The sequence below is a fragment of the Coregonus clupeaformis genome, chromosome 24 (assembly GCF_020615455.1).
Source record: "Coregonus clupeaformis isolate EN_2021a chromosome 24, ASM2061545v1, whole genome shotgun sequence".
NCBI classification, from domain to species: Eukaryota; Metazoa; Chordata; class Actinopteri; order Salmoniformes; family Salmonidae; genus Coregonus; species Coregonus clupeaformis.
In genome coordinates this window covers 38,370,963-38,398,289 of record NC_059215.1, presented here as the reverse complement: position 1 = coordinate 38,398,289, position 27,327 = coordinate 38,370,963, and the positions used below count along the sequence as shown (strand labels likewise).

The window sequence follows — 27,327 nt, the reverse complement described above, 5'->3', positions numbered from 1 at the left end:
TAGTCCCCAGAGCCAGGGCGTGACAAATACAACCTATATTTATCTGTTTATTTATTTTACCTTTCATACTTCAACTATTTGCACACTGTTACAACACTGGACTAAGCCAATAATATAACATTTGAAATGTCTAGATTCTTTTAACTTTTACTGTTTATTTCCCTTGTTTATTTCCATTTTGTTTATTGTCTATTCCATTTGCTTTGACAATGTAAACATATGTTTCCCATGCCAAGAAAGCCCTTTGAATTGAATTGAGACACACACAGAGCGAGAGAGTGACACACGGAGCGAGAGAGAGAGAGAAAGAGAGAGAGATAGAAAAAGAAAAAGAGAGAGAAAAAGAGAGCGAGAGACAGAGCGAGACATAGAGAGAAAGAGAGACCTTAACTGCATGAGAGAAATGACAGTTATTATTAAGAGGGGGAAAAGGTCAGCCAGCAGAGAGAGGACCCTGTTCTGTACCCTGCAGTCACTCAGTCAGTCAATTCTCCCTACTGAGTCAGCCTCCCTCCACGCTGCTGGCATCATTGTTTACTACTCAGCGCTCGCCATCATATCCTATTATGAGTTGACTGGCTGCTCAGATTCTGCATTTGCCAGGAGCTCAACTGTGTAATGCTGTGCAGTGTTTTATGGTATTATTACCCGGAATCATAATAATCGTTGTGGCGGTAATGATTATTTGTATTTTTGTGGTGTCCCGAATAGCCATTGTTGTCCCTTTTGTCCCTAAGAAGTCATGTTGAGCATACGTGTGCTGTTGTTGTGGGTGATACTGTAACACTAAATGGTTGACACTGGGATGTGTAAGGCAGCCAGGCAGACGGACACATTGTCCTCCCCTGTGGCTTTGTGCCTCTCCGTGATCCCTCCTCCCTCAAAACATGACCCAGCCAATGCTGCCACTGTCTGTGTGTCACCCAGAACAATGAGAGGCTTTCTCCCTCCCAGCCCCTCCGAGGCTTGTTTCACTGACACCCAAAGAACGGACCATCCACAGCCTGCTAGACCAGGAGAGGAGAGAGGCTGGGCTTGTGTTCCCTCTTTCGAGGAGACTGTTGTTCCCCCCTTCTGAACTGTATTGTAGTTATAGCTCCTGCTAAGTCATGTTCCCTATCGTGGTGGAGGCAGAGCTGAGGCTGAGGCCCCAGGCTGTGGTGGTCCTGAGAGTGAGGTATTGAGGCTGGAGGGAGAGGGTTCCACGGTAGAGCTGCACGAGGGGACCTACTGAGTCTGGAGGGAGAGGGCTTCACGGTGGAGCTGCACAAGGGGCCCTACCCACTCTACTGCAGGGTGCCAATTAGGAAGACCCAAGGAGAAGGAAAACTGCGGAGCTGTGCAAGCCCCATTCTTCAAATACAAGACGCCTCAGTGGTGTGAAGGAGAAGTGAGGAGCAGCTGTGTGTGTGTGTGAGTGTGTGAGGACTTTCCCTTTATTAAAGATGGTGTTGGGAGATGATGATGAGCCTTCCTCTAATTATGTGGCTCCTTTGGCTTTTAACTCCAAACTGATGATGGTCCCTTTAACTTTCAATCAATCTGATTACACTCCCTGTGATCACTTGGAGCGGCAACTTTTTAAATAGAATGAACTGTATTGTTGGTTGTGCTATGATATGGTGGTGTGGTGTGTCCAGTATGTGTCCAGTGTGTGTCCAGTATGTGTCCAGTGTGTGTGCCTGCCTGTGTGTGTGACTGCGTGCCCGCATGCTTAAATGTGTGTGTAACGTGCCGTATTATGTACATGTTAGCGTCCCCGTGTGTGTGTCTGTGCACAGATGGGTCTCTCAGCGCAGAGCGGCTCCTGTTCCCCAGGTGTCAGAAGTGAAGATTATTGGCTGTGTCAGGGGACTGCTGAGACAGTAGAGGACAAACCCTCCTGCCCTGCTCCCCACTCTTCCCCCCTCTTCTCCTCCTCTTTCACTCTTACACTTTCTACCTTACTCCCTACTTTTTTTACAATACAAAACATACACATACAAACGACAACATACAGAAGCTCACAAACATCCACTACATCACCCCTGCCCAGACCCACTTGCTCACACCCCCAACTCCAGCGCCCGCATCACTCTCAGCAACATGGCCTCAAACTGCACCATTTTGTTTCTCTCCGTCGCCCACGCACTTTCAACGTTTAGATAATAAAGCATTTGACCTTTCCATTGAGTAAACGATGGAGGATTGGTTAATTTCCAGCTTTTAAGTAGATGTTTTTGCAAGATGATTGATCATTGGAAACACTTATCTTCCTCTATCTTTTTTTCCACAAAATAGAAATGTGCCATTGTCACATATGTTGACGTTAAAACAACCCTCAGACTTAGATGTAAAACTTTCCTTTTTATTCATGTAAAACTTTCCTTTTTATTCTATCAGTTGTATACTTTTTTAAATAATGTTTTTGGTGGGGTAATTGGTATTACTGAGAATAAATATAAAAACTTTGGGAGCCATGCCATTCTGAAGCAGTTTATTCTACCTGTAAGATTTATGGGAAGATTGTTCCATTTAATTAGATCTGCTTTCATATTGTTGAGTAATAGGATAAAGTTATCTCTTTCTCTCTTTTCATTTCCTCTCTTCTCTTTCCCCTCTTTCTCCTGCCACCTTCACCGCCGCCATCTCTCCTTCATTCATTCTCTCCCTCCCTTTCTCTCTCACACACATCCTTCTGGTCTTTCTCCCTGGTCTCCTGCTCTCCCCTACCTTCTCCTTCTCCCTCTATCGGTGCTCCTTTGTGATGTCCCTCTCCCTCTCTCTCCCCCCTGCTCCCTAACCTGGGTGGGCTGGGCTTTCAGAGGGGGACAGCTGTCACTGCTGCAGCAAAAAAGGAGGGGGGGGTTGCCTGCGCAGGGCAGGGGGAGAGAGATGGGGGGGGGAGTGGCAGCAGGGAATGGCTTGTTGCTATGGGGATGCCAGGGCCTTGCACAAGCATGGGGAGCAGCTCGTGCCGCTTCTTAGCTGGATAATCCATTGTAATCCAGCGTAGGGGAGTCAGCGCGCCCCCCTCTCCCACTCTCATCCACCACTCCCCCCATCCGCCTCGGGGAGATTGGAGAAGTGGGAGTGAAGGAATTAGCATCTGTTAATGCTCGCGCTCAGGTCAGCTCCGCTGAGGGGAGAGGGAAAAAAAGCCTCAAGCTGTCAGAACGTACTGGAGCCGCTAATGAAAAACGACAGGCCGCCCCATTAGAGCACCCACCCTACTACCCCTCTCTCCCATCCCCCTCCCGCTCCTCTCCATCCAGCACCCCCTCTCCCTTTCTGGGCTCTCCCATCGGCCACCACCGCATCCGTCTAATCAACACCTCAGCTCTGCTAATAACGGAGAAAATCGATTCATCCATATTAAAAACCAAGGGGATAATTGTATAACAGTAATAGGACGAACTGCGGCAAGTGATATTATTTGGCCGGCCTGGCCATATGTCATTAGCAGTGTCTGAAGGAGAGAAGCGAGCCAGCTGGTGTTTGGCTATGGGATGTTCTTTAGTGTTGTAGACACACAGGCTTTACCTTGCACAGGTACAGATGGTACAGGAACCACAGAAGTTGCTGCTGCCTGGGTTCCAGCCTCTCCCTCTCTTTGCTGTGGCCGGCCCCTGGGGGCCTGTTGTACACATAGGGATATCTTTTTAACACGCGCATGCATGCACACACACACAAACAAACAAACAAACAAAACTTTATACATTTCAGTACGTATACATAAAAAACCCATTCTGTCTGCTCGTAGAAGTACCACACACACACACACACACACACACACACAACACACACATACAAGCTGAAACACACACTGTAGCCCATAGATACATGTCTGTGCTTTCCCTGGCCCTGGCTGAATGAAGACGTTTGTGCGATTGGTCGTGCTTTTGTCACAGGGCTCTACCATGTGACCCTCCTCAGCCACTATGAAGTCACATGGTCCCTTAGGGGCCATGCAGACCGCTGCTGTGATCCCTGTGCAATAGATTGACCTGACCGTCCTCTTCAGTGACCCCCCCCTGCACACGTCTCCTCTCTCCTCTCTGCACTCTCCTCTCTCTCTCTCACTCACTTTCTTGTTCTCTCTCTCTGTACTCTACTCTCTGCACTCTCCTTTCTTTCTCTCCCTCTCCCTTTCTTTCACTTATCCTCTATCTGTCTCCTCTCTTTCTCTCTCAATTACTCCTTCTCTCTTTCTCTCCACTAGCCTTTACTCTGCGCCCTCACTTTCTACTGATGAATCTCTCATACCTATACTATACCCTGTTCCCACACTCTCCCTTTATGACAGGCAGTTTAGCCTTTTAACAAATGTCAAACGTTAGGATACCTTTTTACAAGGGTCTTATCTCTGCAGGGCTCTACGGCACGACCATTTTACTCACATATGCGCCTAAATATTTTGCTGTGCGAACTGGAATTTGTATTTAGGAGCACTAGTGCCCCTAGAAAAATTAAGGATTCTAGCTTTATTACCTCAAATATTTTTCATTGTGCTCCTAAATTTCTTTGTGTGCACCTACATTTTTCAACTTAGGCGCACGCGTGCTCCTTGTAAAAAAGGTCAGCATAGAGCCCTGCACCGTCTGTGTGAGATAGCCTAGTTGGTTATTATGTGGGCTAGGACTATGTGTTGTTGTTCCCAGTCATGCTTCCATCTGTTCATCTCTGAATGTCTTTGCACATGTATGCTAGTAAATGAATGTGCTTTTTTGTGAGTGCATCTGCGTTAGTGGCTCGGGACGCTACTCACCTCCAGTCTGTGTGCTTGTACGTGCACTTTAATGTATGGTTACTTGTGTGTGTTTGTGTGTGTGCGCGCGCCAATGAGTGTGTGTGTGGATTCTCCCACATGGCTATGTGTGTGTTCGTAGTGTGTGTGCTCTCCCACATGGTTGAGCAGTATTTTTTTCTCCCTGTAGCTTTAGTTGTTCTGATGCAGTCGAGCTGATTGAATCATGGGCAGACAGTGTTTTTTGAGGCAGCAACCGAGGTGAGTCTCTCTCTCTCTGCACAGTGTGGACCGGAGAGCCGGCGCCGCTGTTGCCTATTTTGTTTACACGGCAAAGTGGAATTTAATTTATTGGGCCATCGCTACATTAAAGAAACAATCCCCTTAATTAATGCCAGGTTTTAGTTTGCCCGCTTTATTTAAATCAATGTACAAGAGGCCAACTACAATAGAAACATTGATTTACGCGCACGGTCTGGTAAAATATAGAATTGCCGCAACAGATTAAATCATATTGATTAAAATGTTTCCCTGTCATTTCTGACCAGGTGGGGTTGTGATATATTGCTAGCTTTTTTAATAAACGAGTTGTTACTCTCAACTCTAACCGCTGTAGGAATGGAGGCATATATCTTCTGTTCAATTAGAAATGGGTAGATTACTGGCAATGAAAGTTGACTTGATTTAAAAGGCTCACACTGTGATTGTTTGAAGGTGTGTACATGTCTGAAACGATCAACGCTGCTATAATACTGTCTGTTGTCTCTGGTGTGCGAGAACAGTTGGAGATGAATGATGTCAGGATGGCTGATGTAGCGTCCTCCTCCTCTTCTCTTCCTGTGTCTGTCTGTCTGCTGTAGAGCGCCATGACTGCCTGCCTCCCTGCCTCCCAGAGAGGAGCATGGGTAAAACATTGATTGACTGTCTAACCCCCGCCTCCTCCTGCACCTTCCTTGGTCCCCTGAGCCTGCCTCTGCCCTGGCTGCTAGAAGGCGCAAAGGCTTTTTAAGCAAAGGCTTGTGTTTGTGTGTGCGTGGGTCCTATGCGCTCTGAAACCTTTCCTGCTTGGAGGTGCAAAGAGCTTTTTAGGTGTGTGTTCTCGTGTGTGAGCGAGCACCTGTCCTTGCATGTACGCGCATGAGACCTTGGCGCTCAGAGACCTTTCCTCTCTTAAACACAAACAGTCTCCTTTGCCCTTGTGCCCCTCGGCCTTCTAAACACTCCATGTATCAAAGTGACATTCAGAATTCACAGGGGCCTGCTGCACGCCACTATCACTCCTCAGAAAAGAGAGAGCTGAGGAATGAGAGAGCTGAGGAAAGAGGAAAGAGAGAGCTGAGCATGGAGGGAAGCAGAGATGGATTTCTATTTTTCCAAGAGAGAGAAGCGATGCGATTTTTCATCCCTGCTTTTATCCTCCATTCATATAGAATAGAAACAGATCTATCCCCTAGCCAAAATACAGATTTTCCTGCCTCCCGAGTGGCGCAGCGGTCTATGGCACTACATCGCAGTGCTAGAGGTGTCACTACAGATCCGGGATCGATCCCGGGCTGTGTCGCAGCCGGCCACGACCAAGAGACCCATGAGGCGGCGCACAATTGGCCCAGCGTTGTTCGGGTTAGCCATCGCGAGCTAGCGACTCCTTGTGGCAGCCGGGCGCATGCATGCTGACTTCGGTCGCCAGCTGTACACTGTTTCCTCTGACACATTGGTGCGGCTGGCTTCCGGGTTAAGGGAGCAGTGTTTCAAGAAGCAATGCAGCTTGGCGGGGTCGTGTTTCGGTGGACACATGGCTCTCAACCTTCGCCTCTCCCGAGTCCGTACGGGAGTTGCAGCGATGGGACAAGGCTGTAACTACCAATTGGATATCACGAAATTGGGGAGAAAAGGGGGTAAAAAGTACCACCAAATTTTTTTTTCTGATCCCATCCCAGAGAGAGAGATATTAGATATTTCTGAGAAGAGGAGAGTTGCGGGTAGAGGAGAAGAGCAATGTTCAAAGCAGGGATGCATGAGAAAATCAGCCCAGTCTCAATGAAGACATTGTCATCAAAGAGTATTGCTGTGGTTGACACTTTTCTCTTCACTATATACTCTGTCTGTCACTCTCTCTCTCTCTTCCCCCCCGCTCTCTCTCCCTTTCTTTTCCCGCCTCTCTCTCCTCACTCTTTCTCTCTCTCTCCCCCAAATCTCTTTCTCTCTCTCGCTGTCTTCCTATCTCTCTCCCTCTCCTTCTCTCTCTATCTCTCTCGCAAACTTTCAAGGAAATTCACCATTAAAAAAAAAATTCACCATTAGCTCTGACAAATTGAAAACCCTAGTCATTGGCGACTCCATTACCCGCAGTATTAGACTTAAAACGAATCACCCAGCGATCATACACTGTTTACCAGGGGGCAGGGCTACCGACGTTAAGGCTAATCTAAAGATGGTGCTGGCTAAAGCTAAAACTGGCGAGTGTAGAGAGTATAGAGATATTGTTATCCACGTCGGCACCAACGATGTTAGGATGAAACAGTCAGAGGTCACCAAGTGCAACATAGCTTCAGCTTGTAAATCAGCTAGAAAGATGTGTCGGCATCGAGTAATTGTCTCTGGCCCCCTCCCAGTTAGGGGAAGTGACGAGCTCTACAGCAGAGTCTCAGCACTTAATCGCTGGTTGAAAACTGTTTTCTGCCCCTCCCAAAAGATAACATTTGTGGATAATTGGCCCTCTTTCTGGGACTCACCCACAAACAGGACCAAGCCTGACCTGCTGAGGAGTGACGGACTCCATCCTAGCTGGAGGGGTGCTCTCCTCTTATCTACCAACATAGATAGGGCTCTAACTCCTCTAGCCCCACAGTGAAATAGGGTGCAGGCCAGGCAGCAGGCTGTTAGCCAACCTGCCAGCTTAGTGGAGTCTGCCAATAGCACAGTCAGTGTAGTCAGCTCAGCCATACCCATTGAGACTGTGTCTGTGCCTCGACCTAGGTTGGGCAAAACTAAACATGGCGGTGTTCACCCTAGCAATCTTATTAGGATAAAGACCTCCTCCATTCCTGCCATTATTGAAAGAGATCGTGATACCTCACATCTCAAAATAGGGTTACTTAATGTTAGATCCCTCACTTCAAAGGCAGTCATAGTCAATGAACTAATCACTGATCATAATCTCGATGTGATTGGCCTGACTGAAACATGGCTTAAGCCTGATGAATTTGCTGTGTTAAATGAGGCCTCACCTCCTGGTTACACTAGTGACCATATTCCCCGTGCATCCCGCAAAGGCGGAGGTGTTGCTAACATTTACGATAGCAAATTTCAATTTACAAAAAAAAAATGGCGTTTTCATCTTTTGAGCTTCTAGTCATGAAATCTATGCAGCCTACTCAATCACTTTTTATAGCTACTGTTTACAGGCCTCCTGGGCCATATACAGCGTTCCTCTCTGAGTTTCCTGAATTCCTATCAGACCTTGTAGTCATAGCAGATCATATTCTAATTTTTGGTGATTTTAATATTCACATGGAGAAGTCCACAGACCCACTCCAAAAGTCTTTCGGAGCCATTATCGACTCAGTGGGTTTTGTCCAACATGTCTCTGGACCTACTCACTGCCACAGTCATACTCTGGACCTAGTTTTGTCCCATGGAATAAATGTTGTAGATCTTAATGTTTTTCCACAAAATCCTGGACTATCGGACCACCATTTTATTACATTTGCAATCGCAACAAATAATCTGCTCAGACCCCAACCAAGGAGCATCAAAAGTCGTGCTATAAATTCTCAAACAACACAAAAATTCATTGATGCCCTTCCAGACTCCTTCTGCCTACCCAAGGACGTCAGAGGACAAAATCAGTTAACCACTTAACTGAGGAACTCAATTTAACCTTGCGCAATACCCTAGATGCAGTTGCACCCCTAAAAACGAAAAACATTTGTCATAAGAAACTAGCTCCCTGGTATACAGAAAATACCAGAGCTTTGAAGCAAGCTTCCAGGAAATTGGAACGGAAATGGCGCCACACCAAACTGGAAGTCTTCCGACTAGCTTGGAAAGACAGTACCGTGCAGTACCGAAGAGCCCTCACTGCTGCTCGATCATCCTACTTTTCCAACTTAATTGAGGAAAATAAGAACAATCCAAAATTTCTTTTGATACTGTTGCAAAGCTAACTAAAAAGCAGCATTCCCCAAGAGAGGATGGCTTTCACTTCAGCAGTGATAAATTCATGAACTTCTTTGAGGAAAAGATCATGACCATTAGAAAGCAAATTACGGACTCCTCTTTGAATCTGCGTATTCCTCCAGGGCTTAGCTGTCCTGGATCTGCACAGCTCTGCGAGGGCCTGGGATCGGGAGAGACACTTAAGTGTTTTAGTACTATATCTCTTGACACAATGATGAAAATAATCATGGCCTCTAAACCTTCAAGCTGCATACTGGATCCTATTCCTACTAAACTGCTGAAGGAGCTGCTTCCTGTGCTTGGCCCTCCTATGTTGAACATAATAAACAGCTCTCTATCCACCGGATGTGTACCAAACTCACTAAAAGTGGCAGTGATAAAGCCTCTCTTGAAAAAGCCAAACCTTGACCCGGAAAATATAAAAAACTATCGGCCTATATCGAATCTTCCATTCCTCTCAAAAATTTTAGAAAAAGCTGTTGCGCAGCAACTCACTGCCTTTCTGAAGACAAACAATGTATACGAAATGCTTCAGTCTGGTTTTAGACCCCATCATAGCACTGAGACTGCACTTGTGAAGGTGGTAAATGACCTTTTAATGGCGTCAGACCGAGGCTCTGCATCTGTCCTCGTGCTACTAGACCTTAGTGCTGCCTTTGACACCATCGATCACCACATTCTTTTGGAGAGACTGGAAACCCAAATTGGTCTACACGGACAAGTTCTGGCCTGGTTTAGATCCTACCTGTCGGAAAGATATCAGTTTGTCTCTGTGAATGGTCTGTCCTCCGACAAATCAACTGTACATTTCGGTGTTCCTCAAGGTTCCGTTTTAGGACCACTATTGTTTTCACTATATATTTTACCTCTTGGGGATGTTATTCGAAAACATAATGTTAACTTTCACTGCTATGCGGATGACACACAGCTGTACATTTCAATGAAACATGGTGAAGCCCCAAAATTGCCCTCGCTAGAAGCCTGTGTTTCAGACATAAGGAAGTGGATGGCTGAAAACTTTTTACTTTTAAACTCGGACAAAACAGAGATGCTTGTTCTAGGTCCCAAGAAACAAAGAGATCTTCTGTTAAATCTGACAATTCATCTAGATGGTTGTAAAGTCGTCTCAAATAAAACTGTGAAGGACCTCGGTGTTACTCTTGACCCTGATCTCTCTTTTGACGAACATATCAAGACTGTTTCAAGGACAGCTTTTTTCCATCTACGTAACATTGCAAAAATCAGAAATTTTCTGTCCAAAAATGATGCAGAAAAATTAATCCATGCATTTGTTACTTCTAGGTTAGACTACTGCAATGCTCTATTTTCCGGCTACCCGGATAAAGCACTAAATAAACTTCAGTTAGTGCTAAATACGGCTGCTAGAATCCTGACTAGAACCAAGAAATTTGATCATATTACTCCAGTGCTAGCTTCCCTACACTGGCTTCCTGTTAAGGCAAGGGCTGATTTCAAGGTTTTACTGTTAACCTATAAAGCGTTACATGGGCTTGCTCTACCTATCTTTCCGAGTTGGTCCTGCCGTACATACCAATACGTACGCTACGGTCACAAGACGCAGGCCTCCTAATTGTCCCTAGAATTTCTAAGCAAACAGCGGGAGGCAGGGCTTTCTCCTATAGATCTCCATTTTTATGGAACAGTCTGCCTACCCATGTGAGAGACGCAGACTCGGTCTCAACCTTTAAGTCTTTACTGAAGACTTATCTCTTCAGTAGGTCATATGATTGAGTGTAGTCTGGCCCAGGAGTGTGAAGGTGAACGGAAAGGCTGGAGCAACGAACAGCCCTTGCTGTCTCTGCCGGGCCGGTTCCCCTCTCCACTGGGGTTCTCTGCCTCTAACCCTGTTGCAGGGGCTGAGTCACTGGCTTGCTGGTGCTCTTTCATGCCGTCCCTGGGAGGGGTGCGTCACTTGAGTGGGTTGAGTTACTGACGTGATCTTCCTGTCTGGGTTGGCGCCCCCCCTTGGTTTGTGCTGTGGTGGAGACCTCTGTGGGCTATACTCGGCCTTGTCTCAGGATTGTAAGTTGGTGGTTGGGGATATCCCTCTAGTGGTGCGGGGGCTGTGCTTTGGCGGAGTGGGTGGGGTTATATCCTTCCTGTTTGGCCCTGTCCGGGGTTTCTTCGGATGGGGCCACAGTGTCTCCGGACCGCTCCTGTCTCAGCCTCCAGTATTTATGCTGCAGTAGTTTATGTGTCGGGGGCTGGGGTTAGTTGGTTATACCTGGAGTACTTCTCCTGTCTTATCCAGTGTCCTGTGTGAATTTAAGTATGCTCGCTCTAATTCTCTCGTTCTCTCTTTCTCTCTGAGAACCTGAGCCCTAGGACCATACGTCAGGACTACCGGGCATGATGACACCTTGCTGTCCCCAGTCCGCCTGGCCTTGCTGCTATTCCAGTTTCAACTGTTCTGCCTGCGGCTACGAAACCCCTACCTGTCCCAGACCTGCTGTTTTCAACTCTTTAATGATCGGCTATGAAAAGCCAACTGAGAGACCTGAGCCCTAGGACCATACGTCGGGACTACCGGCCGTGGTGACTCCTTGCTGTCTCCAGTCCGCCTGGCCTTGCTGCTATTCCAGTTTCAACTGTTCTGCCTGCGGTTATGGAACCCCTACCTGTCCCAGACCTGCTGTTTTCAACTCTTAATGATCGGCTATGAAAAGCCAACTGAGATTTATTCCTGATTATTATTTGACCATGCTTGTCACTTATGAACATTTTTGAACATCTTGGCATGGTTCTGTTATAATCTCCACCCGGCACAGCCAGAAGAGGACTGGCCACCCCTCATAGCCTGGTTCCTCTCTAGGTTTCTTCCTAGGCTTTCGCCTTTCTAGGGAGTTTTTCCTAGCCACCGTGCTTCTACACCTGCATTACTAGCTGTTTGGGGTTTTAGGCTGGGTTTCTGTACAGCACTTCGAGATATTAGCTGATGTAAGAAGGGCTATATAAAATAAAATTGATTGATTGATTGATTGAAATTAGCGTAACTTGTTGCTCTGCTGTCCTCTGATTTAAAAGACACTTTAGCCTTTGATGGACAGAAAAGTCAGTGTGTGTTGTGTTGATACCTAATGGCTGCTTAGGTTGGAGTGAAACACTATGGTTGTGTCCCAAATGGAAACCTATTCCCTACATAGTGCACTACTTTTGACCAAGGTCTGTATGGAATAGTGCCATACAGGTCAAATAGTGTATGGAATAGTGTATGGTGCCCTTTGGGACTCAACCCAATACCCATATCTTATCTGTTGTCTTTTGCCAGATACAATGTGTCCTCCTATAGCCTATAGCCTGCTGAAGCTTCCCATGTTATTTCAAGGGCATTTACCGCACTTGTTGTGCACAGTGTTTGTGGTCCTAGCTGCCTAGTAGCACAGTACAGCGATGTACTGTAGCATTGTGAGGAGACTGTAGAGGTGATCAAATGTACCATGCTGTACCTTCACACAGTGTACATTTTCACTCAGAAGAGACAGCCTTATTAATCCCACTAGGATATTTCTGGTGCCCCTGCTGAACCCCCCCCCCAGCATAGACCAGCACAGGCTTGTCATGCTGGTGACCAGCCTTCGCTGTGTTTTTGCTGGTGACTTCGCTGTGTTTTTGCTGGTGCCTTCACTGTATTTTTTGCTGGTGACCACCAGCCTTCGCTGTGTTTTGGACCAGCATGGACTAGCTTGGTCACAAGCATACCAGCATACCAGCATAAGCAGGTCACCAGCATACCAGCATTACCAGCATACCAGCATAAACTGGTCACCAACATACCAGCATGAGCTTGTCACCAGCCTAACCAGCTAGACCAGGGATGGGCAACATACGGCCCGGATCCGTCCCGCGAGCACATTCAATCCGGCCCGGGGAAGTTTGAGTAAAAATAAATATATATATGTTTTGTGTCAAGAAAACACTCCAGGCCACTCTTGAACATCTAAAACGAGATAGAACGTATGTACAATTCCCACGGGGGCCAGTATGAAAAAGAAAAAATGTATGCACTCAATAACTGTAAGTCGCTCTGGATAAGAGCGTCTGCTAAATGACAAAAAATGTAAATGATACGTTTTCAAATAAATGCCCTTTTTCTGACCCGCAAATTGCTTTTGACGAACAAATCGGTCCGGAAGAAAACGGTGTGATCTCTGAAATCCTGATGTGGCCCTCGAGCCGAAATGATTGTCCACGTCTGAGCTAGACCATGCTGGTCAGACTAGCTTGATCAGCATAGACCAGCATAGACCAGCATGGACTAGCATAGACCAGCATGGACTAGCATAGACCAGCATGGACTAGCATAGACCAGCATGCACCAGCTGTAAATTTAGGCTGGTTTATGCTGTATTTTCTTCTGCAGGGGCTGGCTAGGCTATATGGCTCAAAATTGCATCCAATTCCCTATAAAGTGCACTACCTTCGCCCAGGGTCCATAGGGCTCTAGTCAAAAGTATTGCACTATGTAGGGAATAGGGTGCCACGAGACTCAGCCTATGTCATTAGTAGACATTAAAGCTGTGGGTGGGAAAAAGCAGCCCACTGTCTGTCGGTGTCCGCTCAACTTTATTTTAGCAGCATGTCTGTCTGTCTGTCTACGTCCGTGGACAACTAATAGCCTAGGCCTAGTAGTCTGCCATGAAGTAGGGAATGAAACAAAACATGCTGTGTGTTTTCACTGTAAACCTATGTGTGTTAGTCTGTCAGTCCTGTCTGCCTGTCTCAGCAGCTAGATCTTCAGTAGTGCTATACTGAGTAAACTAGCCTACATGTTTTCCAGTTTGCCATATTGTCAGGTGTGGTTTATTTGAATAGGGACAGGTAGCCTACAAATTCATTGACACATTGAATAAACAATCATCTGATGTGTTGCGCCCCCAGATGGGTGCTGCTGACAGAACAGAACAGTAGAGTAGTAGAGGACAGTACAGGAAGGATACCAAGGGCTTGGTGCTGTGTGCCTTTAAGAGCAGCAGAGGAGGGTGGCTCCCTCAGCAGGCGACCACACGTTCTTGCTGAGGGGGATTTGTGTTGAGCTGGCAGGAATTAGGCTGGCCTTACTCTCCACGCATGAATACTTTTTATACTCTAATAAATACACACCGCCTGCCTCCCTTTCTACGCTGCCATAACCCACTGCCACATTCTCTCTATCTTTCTCTCCCACCATTGCTCTCCCGCTCTCCTCTTCTATCCTGCCTTTTTGCTTTTCCCCTTCCTTCTTCCCCCCTCTCTCTCTCCCTCCCCTCTCTTGCCTGTCCCTTTCTCTCAATCTCTCTTCATCCCTCTCAGCCCCCCGCCGCACGCACCCTCCTGCTCTCCCTTGCTTCATCCTCCCTCCTCCTCTTTTGCTCTCTCCCTTGCTCTCTCCCTCTCCCTGACCTGCTCTCTACCCCCACCCCCCTTTGACCTCCTTCCTAGTTCCTAGCCTCTCATCTCCCCCTCTCTATCCCCACGCACTGGTCTCTACCCCTACCACCCTCTACCATGGAATAACCCACTCTCTCTCATCCCTCTCTCTCTTTCTAAATCTCTACCTCCTCGCTCTCCCTGCCCTTGCTTCTGGCCCGCTCTAGCCCCACCTTCCTTCTCTCCCTTCCCTCTCCTCCCCCTCCCTTCCCCTCCCTCAGTGGAGGCTTTGGAAAGCTGACCCCAATACTGCCCTTACTGCACACACGCTCTCCAAGCGGCACGTAGGCTTTAAGTCCAAATCTACATACACACATGCACTGGGAGACGCCCATGAACCCCTCTCAGTTCCACTCAGAGGGTTATGCATACAGGCCAGGCAGTGTGTCTGTGAGAATGGGGGTCTATGTGATGAGCACCCTACCCCACCACCACTACACTATACTGCTCTAAGCTGCACAAGAGACACTACAGTCCCTCCTCTTCCTAGTCATAATGGGGCTGTGTGTGTTACGTTTCGTGTGTCGTGTGTGAGTGTGTGTCTAGTGTGTGTGTGTGTGTGTGTGTGTGTCTGCTTGTGTGTGTGTGTTTCTGACAGAGACAGGGGAACGAGAAGGACTGTGGAAAACAAAAACACACAGGTCATCCATCAGCGTGGCTCAGTGGCAGAACCATGCACCAAACAATCACTTATTTAGTAGCTGCCTCTGGTTGAGTTGAGGATGGGGAGGGGACAACTTTCCCTGGTGTGGAGAGAGGTGTGTGTGTGTGTGTGTGTGTGTGTGTGTGTGTGTGTGTGTGTGTGTGTGTGTGTGTGTGTGTGTGTGTGTGTGTGTGTGTGTGTGTGTGTGGGGAAACAAGTAGTTTGCCCTGGTACTATGGTGTGCACCATTGTATAGTGTAGCTTACAGTGTGTGACTGGGGTAAAGGGGAGGTGGCAGTGCTTCCCTCTCTCTGTACTCTGAGTGCCATGCTCTCATGAATAAGTATCACTGGCTGCCTGCCTGGCCTCAGTCCAGCTCGGATGGCTTTAATAAACTAACACAGCACAGCAGCACACATCCCTGTCTGCCTGCCTGCCTCTCTGTCTGTCTGCCTTTCTGCCTGTCTGCCTCTCTGCCTGCCTGCCTCTCTGTCTGTCTGCCTCTCTGCCTTCTTGCCTCTCTGTCTGTCTGCCTCTGTCTGTCTGCTTCTCTGTCTGCCTGCCTCTCTGCCTGCCTGCCTCTCTGTCTGTCTGCCTCTCTGTCTGTCTGCCTTTCTGCCTGTCTGCTTCTTTGCCTGCCTGCCTCTCTGCCTGCTTGCCTCTCTGTCTGTCTGCCTCTGTCTGTCTGCTTCTCTGTCTGTCTGCCTCTCTGCCTGCCTGCCTCTCTGTCTGTATGCCTCTCTGTCTGCCTCTCTGCCTACCTGCCTCTCTGCCTGTCTGCCTCTCTGTCTGCCTCTCTGCCTGCCTGCCTCTCTGTCTGCCTCTCTGCCTGCCTGCCTCTCTGCCTGCTGCACCATGGCTGTAACACTCTGCTGAGTGCGAGTCCAAATAGAGCCACACCACACCAAGTGTTCCATGTGTATTCTTACTGACTACAACAGCTCCCTCTACTGCTAATTGACGGTACTGACAAACTGAGGTTGAGGGTGGGATTTACACTCAAGGTGTGATGTAGGCTCCACGTTGGATTTCCCCAACCTCTTCATTGACTGAAATATGTGTTTTTACATCTCTAAATGGCATCTCTATGTGTTGTTTGTGGTGTGATGATGATTCTCCCAGTCTAACTGGTGCTCTCATGAATAAGTATCACTGGCTGCCTGCCTGGCCCCAGTCCAGCTCGGATGGCTTTAATTAACTAACATAGCACAGCAGCACACATCCCTCTCTGCCTCTCTGCCTTTCTGTCTGCCTTTCTGCCTGTCTGCCTTTCTGCCTGTCTGCCTCTCTGCCTTCTTGCCTCTCTGTCTGTCTGCTTCTCTGTCTGTCTGCTTCTCTGTCTGTCTGCTTCTCTGTCTGTCTGCCTCTCTGCCTGCCTGCCTCTCTGCCTGCCTGCCTCTCTGTCTGTATGCCTCTCTGTCTGTCTGCCTCTCTGCCGGCCTCTGCCTGCCTGCCTCTCTGTCTGCCTGCCTCTCTGTCTGTCTGCCTCTCTGTCTGTCTGCCTTTCTGCCGGTCTGCCTGTCTGCTTCTTTGCCTGCCTGCCTCTCTGCCTGCTTGCCTCTCTGTCTGTCTGCCTGCCTGCCTCTCTGCCTGTCTGCCTCTCTGCCTGTCTGCCTCTCTGCCTCTCTGCCTCTCTGCCTGCCTGCCTCTCTGTCTGCTGAGTGCGAGTACAAATAGAGCCACACCACACCAAGTGTTCCATGTGTATTCTTACTGACTACAACAGCTCCCTCTACTGCTAATTGACGGTACTGACAAACTGAGGTTGAGGGTGGGATTTACACTCAAGGTGTGATGTAGGCTCCACTTTGGATTTCCCCAACCTCTTCATTGACTGAAATATGTGTTTTTACATCTCTAAATGGCATCTCTATGTGTTGTTTGTGGTGTGATGATGATTCTCCCAGTCTAACTGGTGTCCCTCCCTGTGTGTTTCCACAGATGACTCATCCTCAGAGAGCGGCAGCGGGAATGGCATGCACACCATGACACCTCCGTCCGCGGGTGGGACGGCCCCGGGGTCAGAGGGGGGTGCGGGTGGACCCCCCTACAGGGAGGTGGTAAACGGCAATGGGCCCCTGGCCCCGCTAGACTTCAGCACCACCTCCTCGTCCTCATCGTCCGAGGATCAACAGGCACCGGTCAACCTGAGTGAGACCAGGCTGCCCGGGACAGCCCTGATGGGCCCCTTCCAGCCCGACCCCGCAGATGAGCTGCGCAGAAAGTACCCTGTCAAGCCCCTCCCCCATGCTGCTGAGCTGTGCCTGGACAGAGACTCGATCAGGGACTACGGCAACAAGGTGAGGCCTTCCACTCAGACCTGGGTTTGAAATTATTTCAAATAGTTTACCTCGGATTTGATTGAGCTTATACAATACAATGCAACTTTCCTGGTACAATGAACCAATAGAATGGTCACAAAACTGCAACCCCTGCCCATCTGGCACTCCAGGCAGACTTAAGCAAATGCTAAAAGTAGGTCTGATGGTGATATATTACATACAAAGTGATCATGTTGATCAATGAGCCCACCAGGACTGTGTGAGTAATAGTCTGAAAGCTCAGTGTGACATTGTTATAGATGACCACTGACTTGCTATGAACTATGAAGGGTGAGGTATGCACAAGAAGGTGAGGTTCATTGTCAGGGCATTGGACAAAGCTGAGAGAGGTTTCCATTGAGATCCTGCCACACTGCAATTACCTGTTCATTCTCGGGTCGGGTCGGAATCCAATACATCATGAAACCAGAAAGAGAATGTGCATGAGAGCAGCGAGAGTGGCTGTGCCATGGGAAGTAACCTAGTTGTGTTGCTGTGCTTGTGATGAGCTGTGATGAACGTCCATACAGGAGCCAGTGGCAGTGCCATTGGGCCTGTATGAAAGGAGACTGGGGATAAAAGGTTCTTCCTTCCTGCTCTCTGGCTATTGAATGAGACACACACTTCACCATGCTCTGACAATGCAGCCTTGTCCTTGAAGGCATCTTCTTTGCCGCCTTGTCACAGACGAGCGCCATTGGAAGGATCTGACTAATATAAAAGCTAGCAGTTTTTTGTGTCTCACTGTAATCAGTGTTCCTCACGATTGAGATTGTGCCGGCTGCTTTCAATGTGAAGGAGCATACAGACGGAGGGAAAACCTTACCCTGGCTTTGTATCTCTTCTTTCTTTGTCTGTGCCTATTATGTGTGTGTGTGTGTGTGTGTGTGTGTGTGTGTGTGTGTGTGTGTGTGTGTGACAGTCTCCTCAGTACAGCTCAGGAAGCTACGACTCATTGAAGATGGAGACGTGTGCCGAGGACCTGACCGTGAGCAGAGGTGCGGCGGCGGCGGCTGAGGACGATGACGATGACCATGAAGATCACGACGACAATGATAAGATCAACGACACGGAGGGCGTGGACCCCGAGAGACTAAAGGCCTTTAACGTAAGAGCTGCTCCCACCTCAGCTAGACATGACTGAACACACACTGTACACTACATATAAGAGCTCCTCTCACCTTTTCATGACCTTCACCTCAGGAACACTGGAAACAGCAAATACAGTGCTATGAAAAAGTATTTGCCCCCTTTCTAATTTTCTCTACTTTTGCATATTTGTGATACTGACTGTTAACAGATCTTCAACCAAAACCGAATATTAGATAAAGGGAACATAAGTGAACAAATAACACAACAATTACATATTTATTTCATTTATTTCATACACAAAGTTATGCAACACCCAATTCCCCTGTGTGAAAAAGCTTCAGCTCACAGACGGATGGTCTGACATTCTCCTGTAGAATTATCTGATACAGAGCAGAATTCATGGTTCCTTCTATTAAGGCAAGTCGTCCAGGTCCTGAGGCAGCAAAGCATCCCCAAACCATCACACCACCACCATGCTTGACCTTTGGTATGATGTTCTTACTGTGGAATGCAGTGTTTGGTTTTCGCCAGGCATAATGGGACCCATCTCGTCCAAAAAGTTGACTCAAGTTTGCCAAAAAAGCACCTGGATGATTATCAAGACTCTTGGAAGAACGTTTTATGGACAGATGATTCAAAAGTATAACTTTTTGGACGACATGGTTCCAGTAATGCCTGGCGAAAACCAAACTCTGCATTCCACAGTAAGTACATCATACCAAAGGTCAAGCATGGTGGTGGTGGTGTGATGGTTTGGGGATGCTTTGCTGCCTCAGGACCTGAACGACTTGCCTTAATAGAAGGAACCATGAATTCTGCTCTGTATCAGAGAATTCTACAGGAGAATGTCAGACCATCCATCTGTGAGCTGAAGCTGAAGCGCAGCTGGGTCATGCAGCAAGACAATGATCCAAAACACACAATCAAGTCTACATGAAAATTGCTAAAAAGCAACAAATTGGAAGTTTTGGAATGGCCTAGTTAAAGTCCAGACCTAATCCCAATTGAGATGTTGTGGCAGGACTTGAAGCGAGTAGTTCATGCTTGAAAACCCACACGTCACTGAGTTAAAGCAGTTCTGCATGGAAGAGTGGGCCAAAATTCCTCCACAGCGACGTGAGAGACTAATCAACAACTACAGGAAGCATTTGGTTGGAGTCATTGTAGCTAAAGGTGGCACAACCAGTTATTGAGTGTAAGGGGGCAATTACTTTTTCACACAGGGGAATTGGGTGTTGCATAACTTTGTTTATGAAATAAATATGTAATTGTTGTGTTATTTGTTCACTTATGTTCCCTTTATCTAATATTCGGTTTTGGTTGAAGATCTGATAACATTCAGTATCACAAATATGCAAAAGTAGAGAAAATTAGAAAGGGGGCAAATACTTTTTCATAGCACTGTAGCTAGCAGAGCAGACACACACATTTTTTCCTACAAAGATTCTTATTTTCTTGTTTTCAGATGTTTGTGCGTCTGTTTGTGGATGAGAACCTGGACCGCATGGTGCCCATCTCCAAGCAGCCCAAGGAGAAGATCCAGGCCATCATCGAGTCGTGCAGTCGCCAGTTCCCCGAGTTCCAGGAGCGCGCTCGCAAGCGCATCCGCACCTACCTCAAATCCTGCCGCCGCATGAAGAAGAGCGGCATGGAGGTACATACCGCACCTACCATACTTCATCCCTCTTTTATTCCTACTCTCTTTCATCCCTCCATCTCTGTCTCTCTCATTCAGTGTGTCCAGATGTACCGCACCTACCATACTCCCTCTCCTCTCTCTCTCATCCATTTCTCTTTCAACCCTCTCGCATTCATACCCCCTCTATCAAATCAAAATCGAATTTTATTGGTTGCCATGTTTAGCAGACGTAATTGCGGGTGTAGCGAAATGCTTGTGTTCCTAGCTCCAACAGTGCAGTAATATCTAACATTACACAACAATACACACAAATTGTTACGAACCCCGTGGCTCTAAACGTCTAGGGTGGATGGACATGAGACCCGTAACATAAATTATGCAAATTATAAGTGTGACCTGGAACAGCGAGAACCAAAAATGACACAACAACCATGAGCTACCGTCAAACTTAAATGGTTTATTACTAAACACACGGTAAAGGTTTGGGAAAAAGGGCTGAGCAGGACCCAAGAAATGAAACAATAGTGTAAAACCCCCTAAACTGATCTAGCCTGCCTAAAGAACCGCTAGGCTACTGCTACCATACAAAAATACAGTGGGTGGTCCGCTCAGGTCTAACTGGTGTTTATAGACAGATTTCTTCCTACGGGTAATGTACGCCCAAGGGCAACTAGCTTAAACTCCCCTTTTCCCAAAAAACACACAAAGCTACTAAACAGGGTAATCAGCAATTTAGTGCGTACACAACACACAGGACACCACCGTGTCCATACTCACATATGGCAAAAAGTCTCTCTCTCTTGCAACAAACACAAGTCTGGTTTTATACAATGGGCTGTGTGATTCAACAAACGAGTAACAGGTGGTGCTATTCACAGGAATGTTCACTGATTGGTCCAATCAGCAGACACCTCAACGACCACCAATCAGGAACATACAGGACACCTGTGATTAGGGCAGAAAGAGTAGAAACACACAAAAACACAGGATACCTGTATCCGTAACACTCCCACCCTTAAAAGAGCAAACCAAAATGGTTTGCGACACACGTACTATCACAACACCCAAAATTCAATAATCCTCCTGCCGGGATAACAAAAAAAAAAACCTAGATCATTACACACGAGACAAAGCATCTGCCAACACATTATCTAACCCCTTTTTGTGGCGGATCTCCAAATTATAATTTTGCACGACAAGTGCCCAACGCATAAGGCGTTGGTTCTGGTTGTACATCCGGTGGAGAAAAACTAAGGGGTTATGGTCAGTATACACTACCACTGGTAATGCACTGGAACCAACATAAACTTCAAAGTACTGCAGAGCTAACAACAAAGCTAGAGCTTCTTGTTCAATGGTGGAATAGTTTGTCTGACATTTGTTAAATTTCCGTGAAAAATAACAGACAGGATGGTCCACTCCACTCTGGTCTTGCTGCAGTAGAACAGCACCAGCACCTCTGGCACTTGCATCTACCTCCAGTTTAAACGGCCGCTCAAAATCTGGCGCAGCAAGAACAGGAGTACTACACAAGAGTGCTTTAGCAGTGTTGAAAGCAGTACAACAATCTTCAGACCATACAAATTTTCTCGCCGGACTGAGCAAATCCGTTAATGGAGCAACTACCGCAGAGAAATTTTTACAGAAACTACGGTAGTAGCCAACCATCCCTAAAAAACGGCGTAGCTCTCTTCTGGTGGTAGGTGCGGGAAATGCGTTTATAGCTGAGACCTTGGCATCTACAGGGCGCACCTGACCATGGCCGACCTGTTTACCCAGATAAGTAACAGTGGCCTTCCCAAACTCGCACTTTGCTAAGTTCAGGGTTAGAGAAGCGGTTGCTAGACGTTCACACACTACCCTTAGAGTGTTAACATGATCAGACCACTCAGTTGAATAAATGACCAGATCATCAAGGTAAGCACTACAATTAGGAACTCCAGCCAATACTGTGTTAACCAGGCGTTGGAAAGTGGCTGGTGCGTTCCGCATCCCAAATGCCATGACAGCATATTGTAGGAAGTGATCTGGGGTCACAAAGGCAGAGATGTCGGAGGCACGTGGGGTTAACGGCACCTGCCAGTAACCTTTTAGAAGATCTAATTTGGTTACATAAGTAGCAGCACCAACAGTATCAATACAGTCATCCAGTCTGGGTAACGGGAACGAGTCGGGCACTGTGACAGCATTGACTTTCCGATAGTCCGTACATAATCTGGATGTCCCATCAGGTTTAGGAACCAGAATGCACGGAGAACTCCAAGGACTTGAACTTGGCATAGCCAGGTTATTCTCCAGCAAATAACCGACCTCACCCCTCATTATCTTTCTCTTAGCGACGTTGACACGATAAGGATGTTGCTTGATAGGTGCAGCGTTTCCAACATTAATGTCATGTTCTAACACATTTGTACATGTAGGAACATCATTAAAAAGACATGGAAAGCTGTGTAACAGTCTCACAATATCATCTGACTGTCTGTCCGTTAAATGAATCAGGCTTGACGGGAGAGACAGCAGCATCTCTGAATTGGGCAATCTAGCACACTGCTGCTGAGTATTGCGCAACTCCAAACCATCTCCGTCCACATCATTAACATGACCTCCCACTACAGCCGTAGCAGCAACAGAGACAGCCGACTCGGCCAGTTTCTCTGGACTGTCTACCTGAGTGACGGGTCTGTTGTGGTATGTCTTCAACATGTTAACGTGGCACACACGAGATTGGCGTTTTCTATCAGGAGTCTGTATCACATAGTCAGTTTCAGTTAGTTTCTTTTCAATGACATAAGGCCCAGAGAAACGTGCTGACAATGACGCTCCTGGCACAGGCAACAACACAAGAACTCGGTCACCTGGCTGCAGTGAACGAGAAACAGCCTGTGTGTCATAGTGTCGTTTCATCCGTTTCTGTGAGGAAGACAGCGCTTCCTTTGCTAGAGCACAGGCAGCATGTAGGCGCTCACGAAAGCGACTAACGTAGTCCAACACATTTTCTTTCACACACAACTCTTGTGACAAAAACTGATCCTTAAGGACTTTCATAGGTCCTCTCATGGTGTGTCCAAACACCAGTTCAGCTGGGCTGAACCCTAGGGATTCCTGTACTGTCTCACGGACAGCAAACAATACTAGAGGAACTCCCTCATCCCAATCTTTCTCAGATTCCAAGCAATATTTACGGAGCATAGACTTCAGGGTCTGATGCCAACGTTCAAGCGCACCCTGAGACTCTGGGTGATATGCGCTTGACACACGGTGTGTAACTGACAAGGATTTTAACACTTGTTTGAAAAGTTTAGAAAGGAAATTCGTACCCTGATCAGTTTGTATCACCCTAGGTAATCCAAAAGTTGAGAAGAATTTGATCAACGCTTTACTCACCACTGGAGCAGTAATCCTTCGTAGAGGAATGGCCTCTGGGTACCTGGTGGCCACACACATAATTGTCAACATAAACTGGTTACCAGATTTTGTTTTGGTAATGGTCCAACACAATCAACCATCACATGTTCGAATGGTTCACCTATGGCCGGTATGGGACAAAGAGGCGCGGGGGAAATAACCTGGTTCGGTTTCCCAACTACTTGACAGGTGTGGCAAGTCCGACAGAACTGAGCCACATCTTGTTTTAAGCCAGGCCAAAAGAAATGTCGCAAAACTCGATCATAAGTCTTGGTGACTCCCAGATGTCCGGACCACTGGTGATCATGAGCGAGGGATAAAACATTTTGTCGAAAGGCTGTAGGAATCACTATTTGGTAAACAGCATTCCAATCTCCGCCAGCGTCAACATGGGATGTCCATTTACGCATGAGGAGATTACCATCAATGAAGTATGCCATGTTTTTCTTCTTTAGCTCGTCCTCTGAGACAACACTAGAAAAACATTTAGCCAGGCTAATGTCAACCTGTTGGTTAGCGATCAGCTGCTCACGAGTAACTGGTAACTGTATTGCTTCAGCAACAAGTTCCACATCCTTCTTCCTTTCTCTGGGCTGTTGGTCAGACTGCACCAGCTTACCAGAGGTAGCACCCGAACTATCCTCTGGGTCACACTCTCTGAATAGAATCGTGTCTGACAAATCTACCACTTCACCCACTTGTCGTGCTTGAGCACGTGTGACAGCACAAGCGGGGAACACATCTGGATAACCCTGTGCCAGCTCCTCGGAGAGAGACTGGTCACTTTTATCCAATACCTCCAATATGGGTATTACCTTTCCTCCGGCAATATCGTTGCCCATTATAAAGGTCACCCCTTTTTACTGGCAACATCGGACGTACGCCAACTCTGAACAATCCACTGACTAACTCAGAGTGTACGTTCACAAAGTGCAATGGCACTGGGACGAAACCCATTTCAATTCCTTGTACTAACACACTGGAACCACAATATGTATTATTAGACAAGGGCAACACATCAGCTAGTATGAACGACTGCGCCGCACCAGTATCTCTGAGGATTCTAACTGGACGCTGAGACGCTTCATCATCTGATATAGAAACAAACCCCTCAAAAATGAACGGTTCATAACTGTGATCTGGGACAGGGACTTTCAAACCACATTCACTATGAGGCTTCTGTCTTGATTCCGGCCTTACAACCGCACTGAATCAGCCCAACACCCGTTGGCGGCCTGGCGTGCTGAGGCATCCCCGGTTTGCGTTTTTAGCAGAAAGCAATCATTAACTATATGTCCCACCTTATGACAATAGAAACAGTGACGCACATCTTTTGGGCGTGCTGGATGTACTGCTGGTCGACTAGGACTAGAAGTTAGCAACTCCGCAGCCCTGCTCTCCGTACGAGCCGAAAACACGCTCTTATGCGTCAACACAAACTCGTCTGCCAATACAGACGCTTCCGACAGTGAGGATACTTTCTGTTCGTTCAGATAAACTACAATGCGTCCCGGTAAACAATTTTTAAACTCTTCTAACAAGATTAACTCCCGTAGAGAGTTAAAATCAGTTACCTTACTAGCACTGTGCCATTTGTCAAACAGATTTCCTTTGTCTCTAGCAAACTCCACATAAGTCTGAGTAGGAGACTTTTATGAGACCTAAATCTCTGTCGATATGCCTCAGGAACAAGCTCATAGGCACGAAGAACAGTAGCTTTGACCACCTCATAATTCAAACTGTCTTCAAGAGGTAGCGCTGCCAGAACCTCTTGGGCTTTACCTGTTAGCTTACACTGAAGTAATAGGCACCATACCTCGTCGGGCCATTTCAATGCTACCGCTATACGTTCAAAAACACTGAAATAGGAATCAACCTCTGACTCCCTGAACACAGGTACCAAGGTGATCTGCCTACTAATATCAAACGTAGCAGATGACACAGCTGGTGAGGATGGCTCACTAGCAGGCATAGTATTAGCAGAGACTAACCTCGCTGTTTCTGCCTCTAGTTCCATTTTACGCATCGCCAGTTCTTGATCAAGCCTACGCGTCTCCAGTTCTTGATCAAGCCTACGCGTCTCCAGTTCTTGATCAAGCCTACGCGTCTCCAGTTCCATCTTACGCGTCTCCTGTTCTATCTTACGCGTCTCCTGTTCTGCCTCTAGCTCCATTTTACGCATCTCCAGCTTGTCTTGCCTGATTTGTGCCCGCTCTTCCGCCTCCATTTGGAGCCGCGTCGAGCGGACATCGATCCTGGCATCACTGTCAGTCAGTGGGAGAGTGGGTCATAACGGGGCAATGTGGCTGGAGCCTTAGCCTCGTCCTCAGACACTGATGGGCTTACAGAAACATCAACCACATCCCCTACAGGAGCAGCAGACTCAGGCGGCGGTAACTCAAGCACTCGCTCGTTTAACAATATCGCTAGCACTACTTCCCTAACTTCTGCTTTCACTATACCCCTCGGTATGGGTACAGAAAAGTGGTCAGCCAAAGCCTGTAGATCCACTCTACGACAATTCTCAAAAATCTCCCACGTAGGGTTTTCCAAAAATGCTTCCAAATCAAAAGTAGCCATCCTACTAACTACACGAGCCGTCGACTACTGAACACACACAAAAAAAAACAGGTAGTTACAGCTGCTAAGCTCAACACTGAACCAGACACTTACTAATTTGCACGAGTAGCATGGGATAGATCCCAGACGAGCCCCCCACTTTATGTTACGAACCCCGTGGCTCTAAACGTCTAGGGTGGATGGACATGAGACCCGTAACATAAATTATGCAAATTATAAGTGTGACCTGGAACAGCGAGAACCAAAAATGACACAACAACCATGAGCTACCGTCAAACTTAAATGGTTTATTACTAAACACACGGTAAAGGTTTGGGAAAAAGGGCTGAGCAGGACCCAAGAAATGAAACAATAGTGTAAAACCCCTAAACTGATCTAGCCTGCCTAAAGAACCGCTAGGCTACTGCTACCATACAAAAATACAGTGGGTGGTCCGCTCAGGTCTAACTGGTGTTTATAGACAGATTTCTTCCTACGGGTAATGTACGCCCAAGGGCAACTAGCTTAAACTCCCCTTTTCCCAAAAAACACACAAAGCTACTAAACAGGGTAATCAGCAATTTAGTGCATACACAACACACAGGACACCACCGTGTCCATACTCACATATGGCAAAAAGTCTCTCTCTCTTGCAACAAACACAAGTCTGGTTTTATACAATGGGCTGTGTGATTCAACAAACGAGTAACAGGTGGTGCTATTCACAGGAATGTTCACTGATTGGTCCAATCAGCAGACACCTCAACGACCACCAATCAGGAACATACAGGACACCTGTGATTAGGGCAGAAAGAGTAGAAACACACAAAAACACAGGATACCTGTATCCGTAACACAAATCTAAAAGTCAAAGAATGGAATTAAGAAATATAGAAATATTAGGACGAGCAATGTCGGAGTCCGGAGTATAAGTATACTGAACAAAAATATAAACACAACATGCAACAATTTAATTTGACTGAGTTACAGTTCAGGAAGTCAGTCAATTGAAATACATTCATTAGGCCCTAATCTATGGATTTTACATGACTGGGAATACAGATATGCATCTGTTGGTCACAGATACACTATTTATACAAAAGTATGTGGACACCCCTTCAAATGAGTGGATTCGGCTATTTCAGCTACTCCCGTTGCTGACAGGTGTACAAAATCGAGCACACGGCCATTCAATCTCCATAGACAAACATTGTCAGTAGAATGGCCTTACTGAAGAGCTCAGTGACTTTCAACGTGGCGCCGTCATAGGATGCCACCTTTCCAACAAGTCAGTTCGTCAAATATCTGCCCTGCTAGAGCTGCCCCGGTCAACTGT

The 27,327-nt window shown here is 47.1% G+C and overlaps 1 protein-coding gene across 2 annotated transcripts in view; it reads left to right on the top strand.

Moving 5' to 3' along the window:
- The window catches only part of LOC121538177 (nucleolar protein 4-like), a 177,620-nt gene that overhangs the window by 134,832 nt on the left and 15,461 nt on the right, over positions 1–27,327 (top strand). For both annotated transcript variants that reach the window (XM_041845985.2, XM_041845984.2), the window contains exons 6-8: positions 16,917–17,275; positions 18,219–18,404; positions 19,854–20,042. In XM_041845985.2, coding sequence (XP_041701919.1) covers positions 16,917–17,275; positions 18,219–18,404; positions 19,854–20,042 — 734 coding nt within the window. The remainder of the gene's footprint in view (positions 1–16,916; positions 17,276–18,218; positions 18,405–19,853; positions 20,043–27,327) is intronic.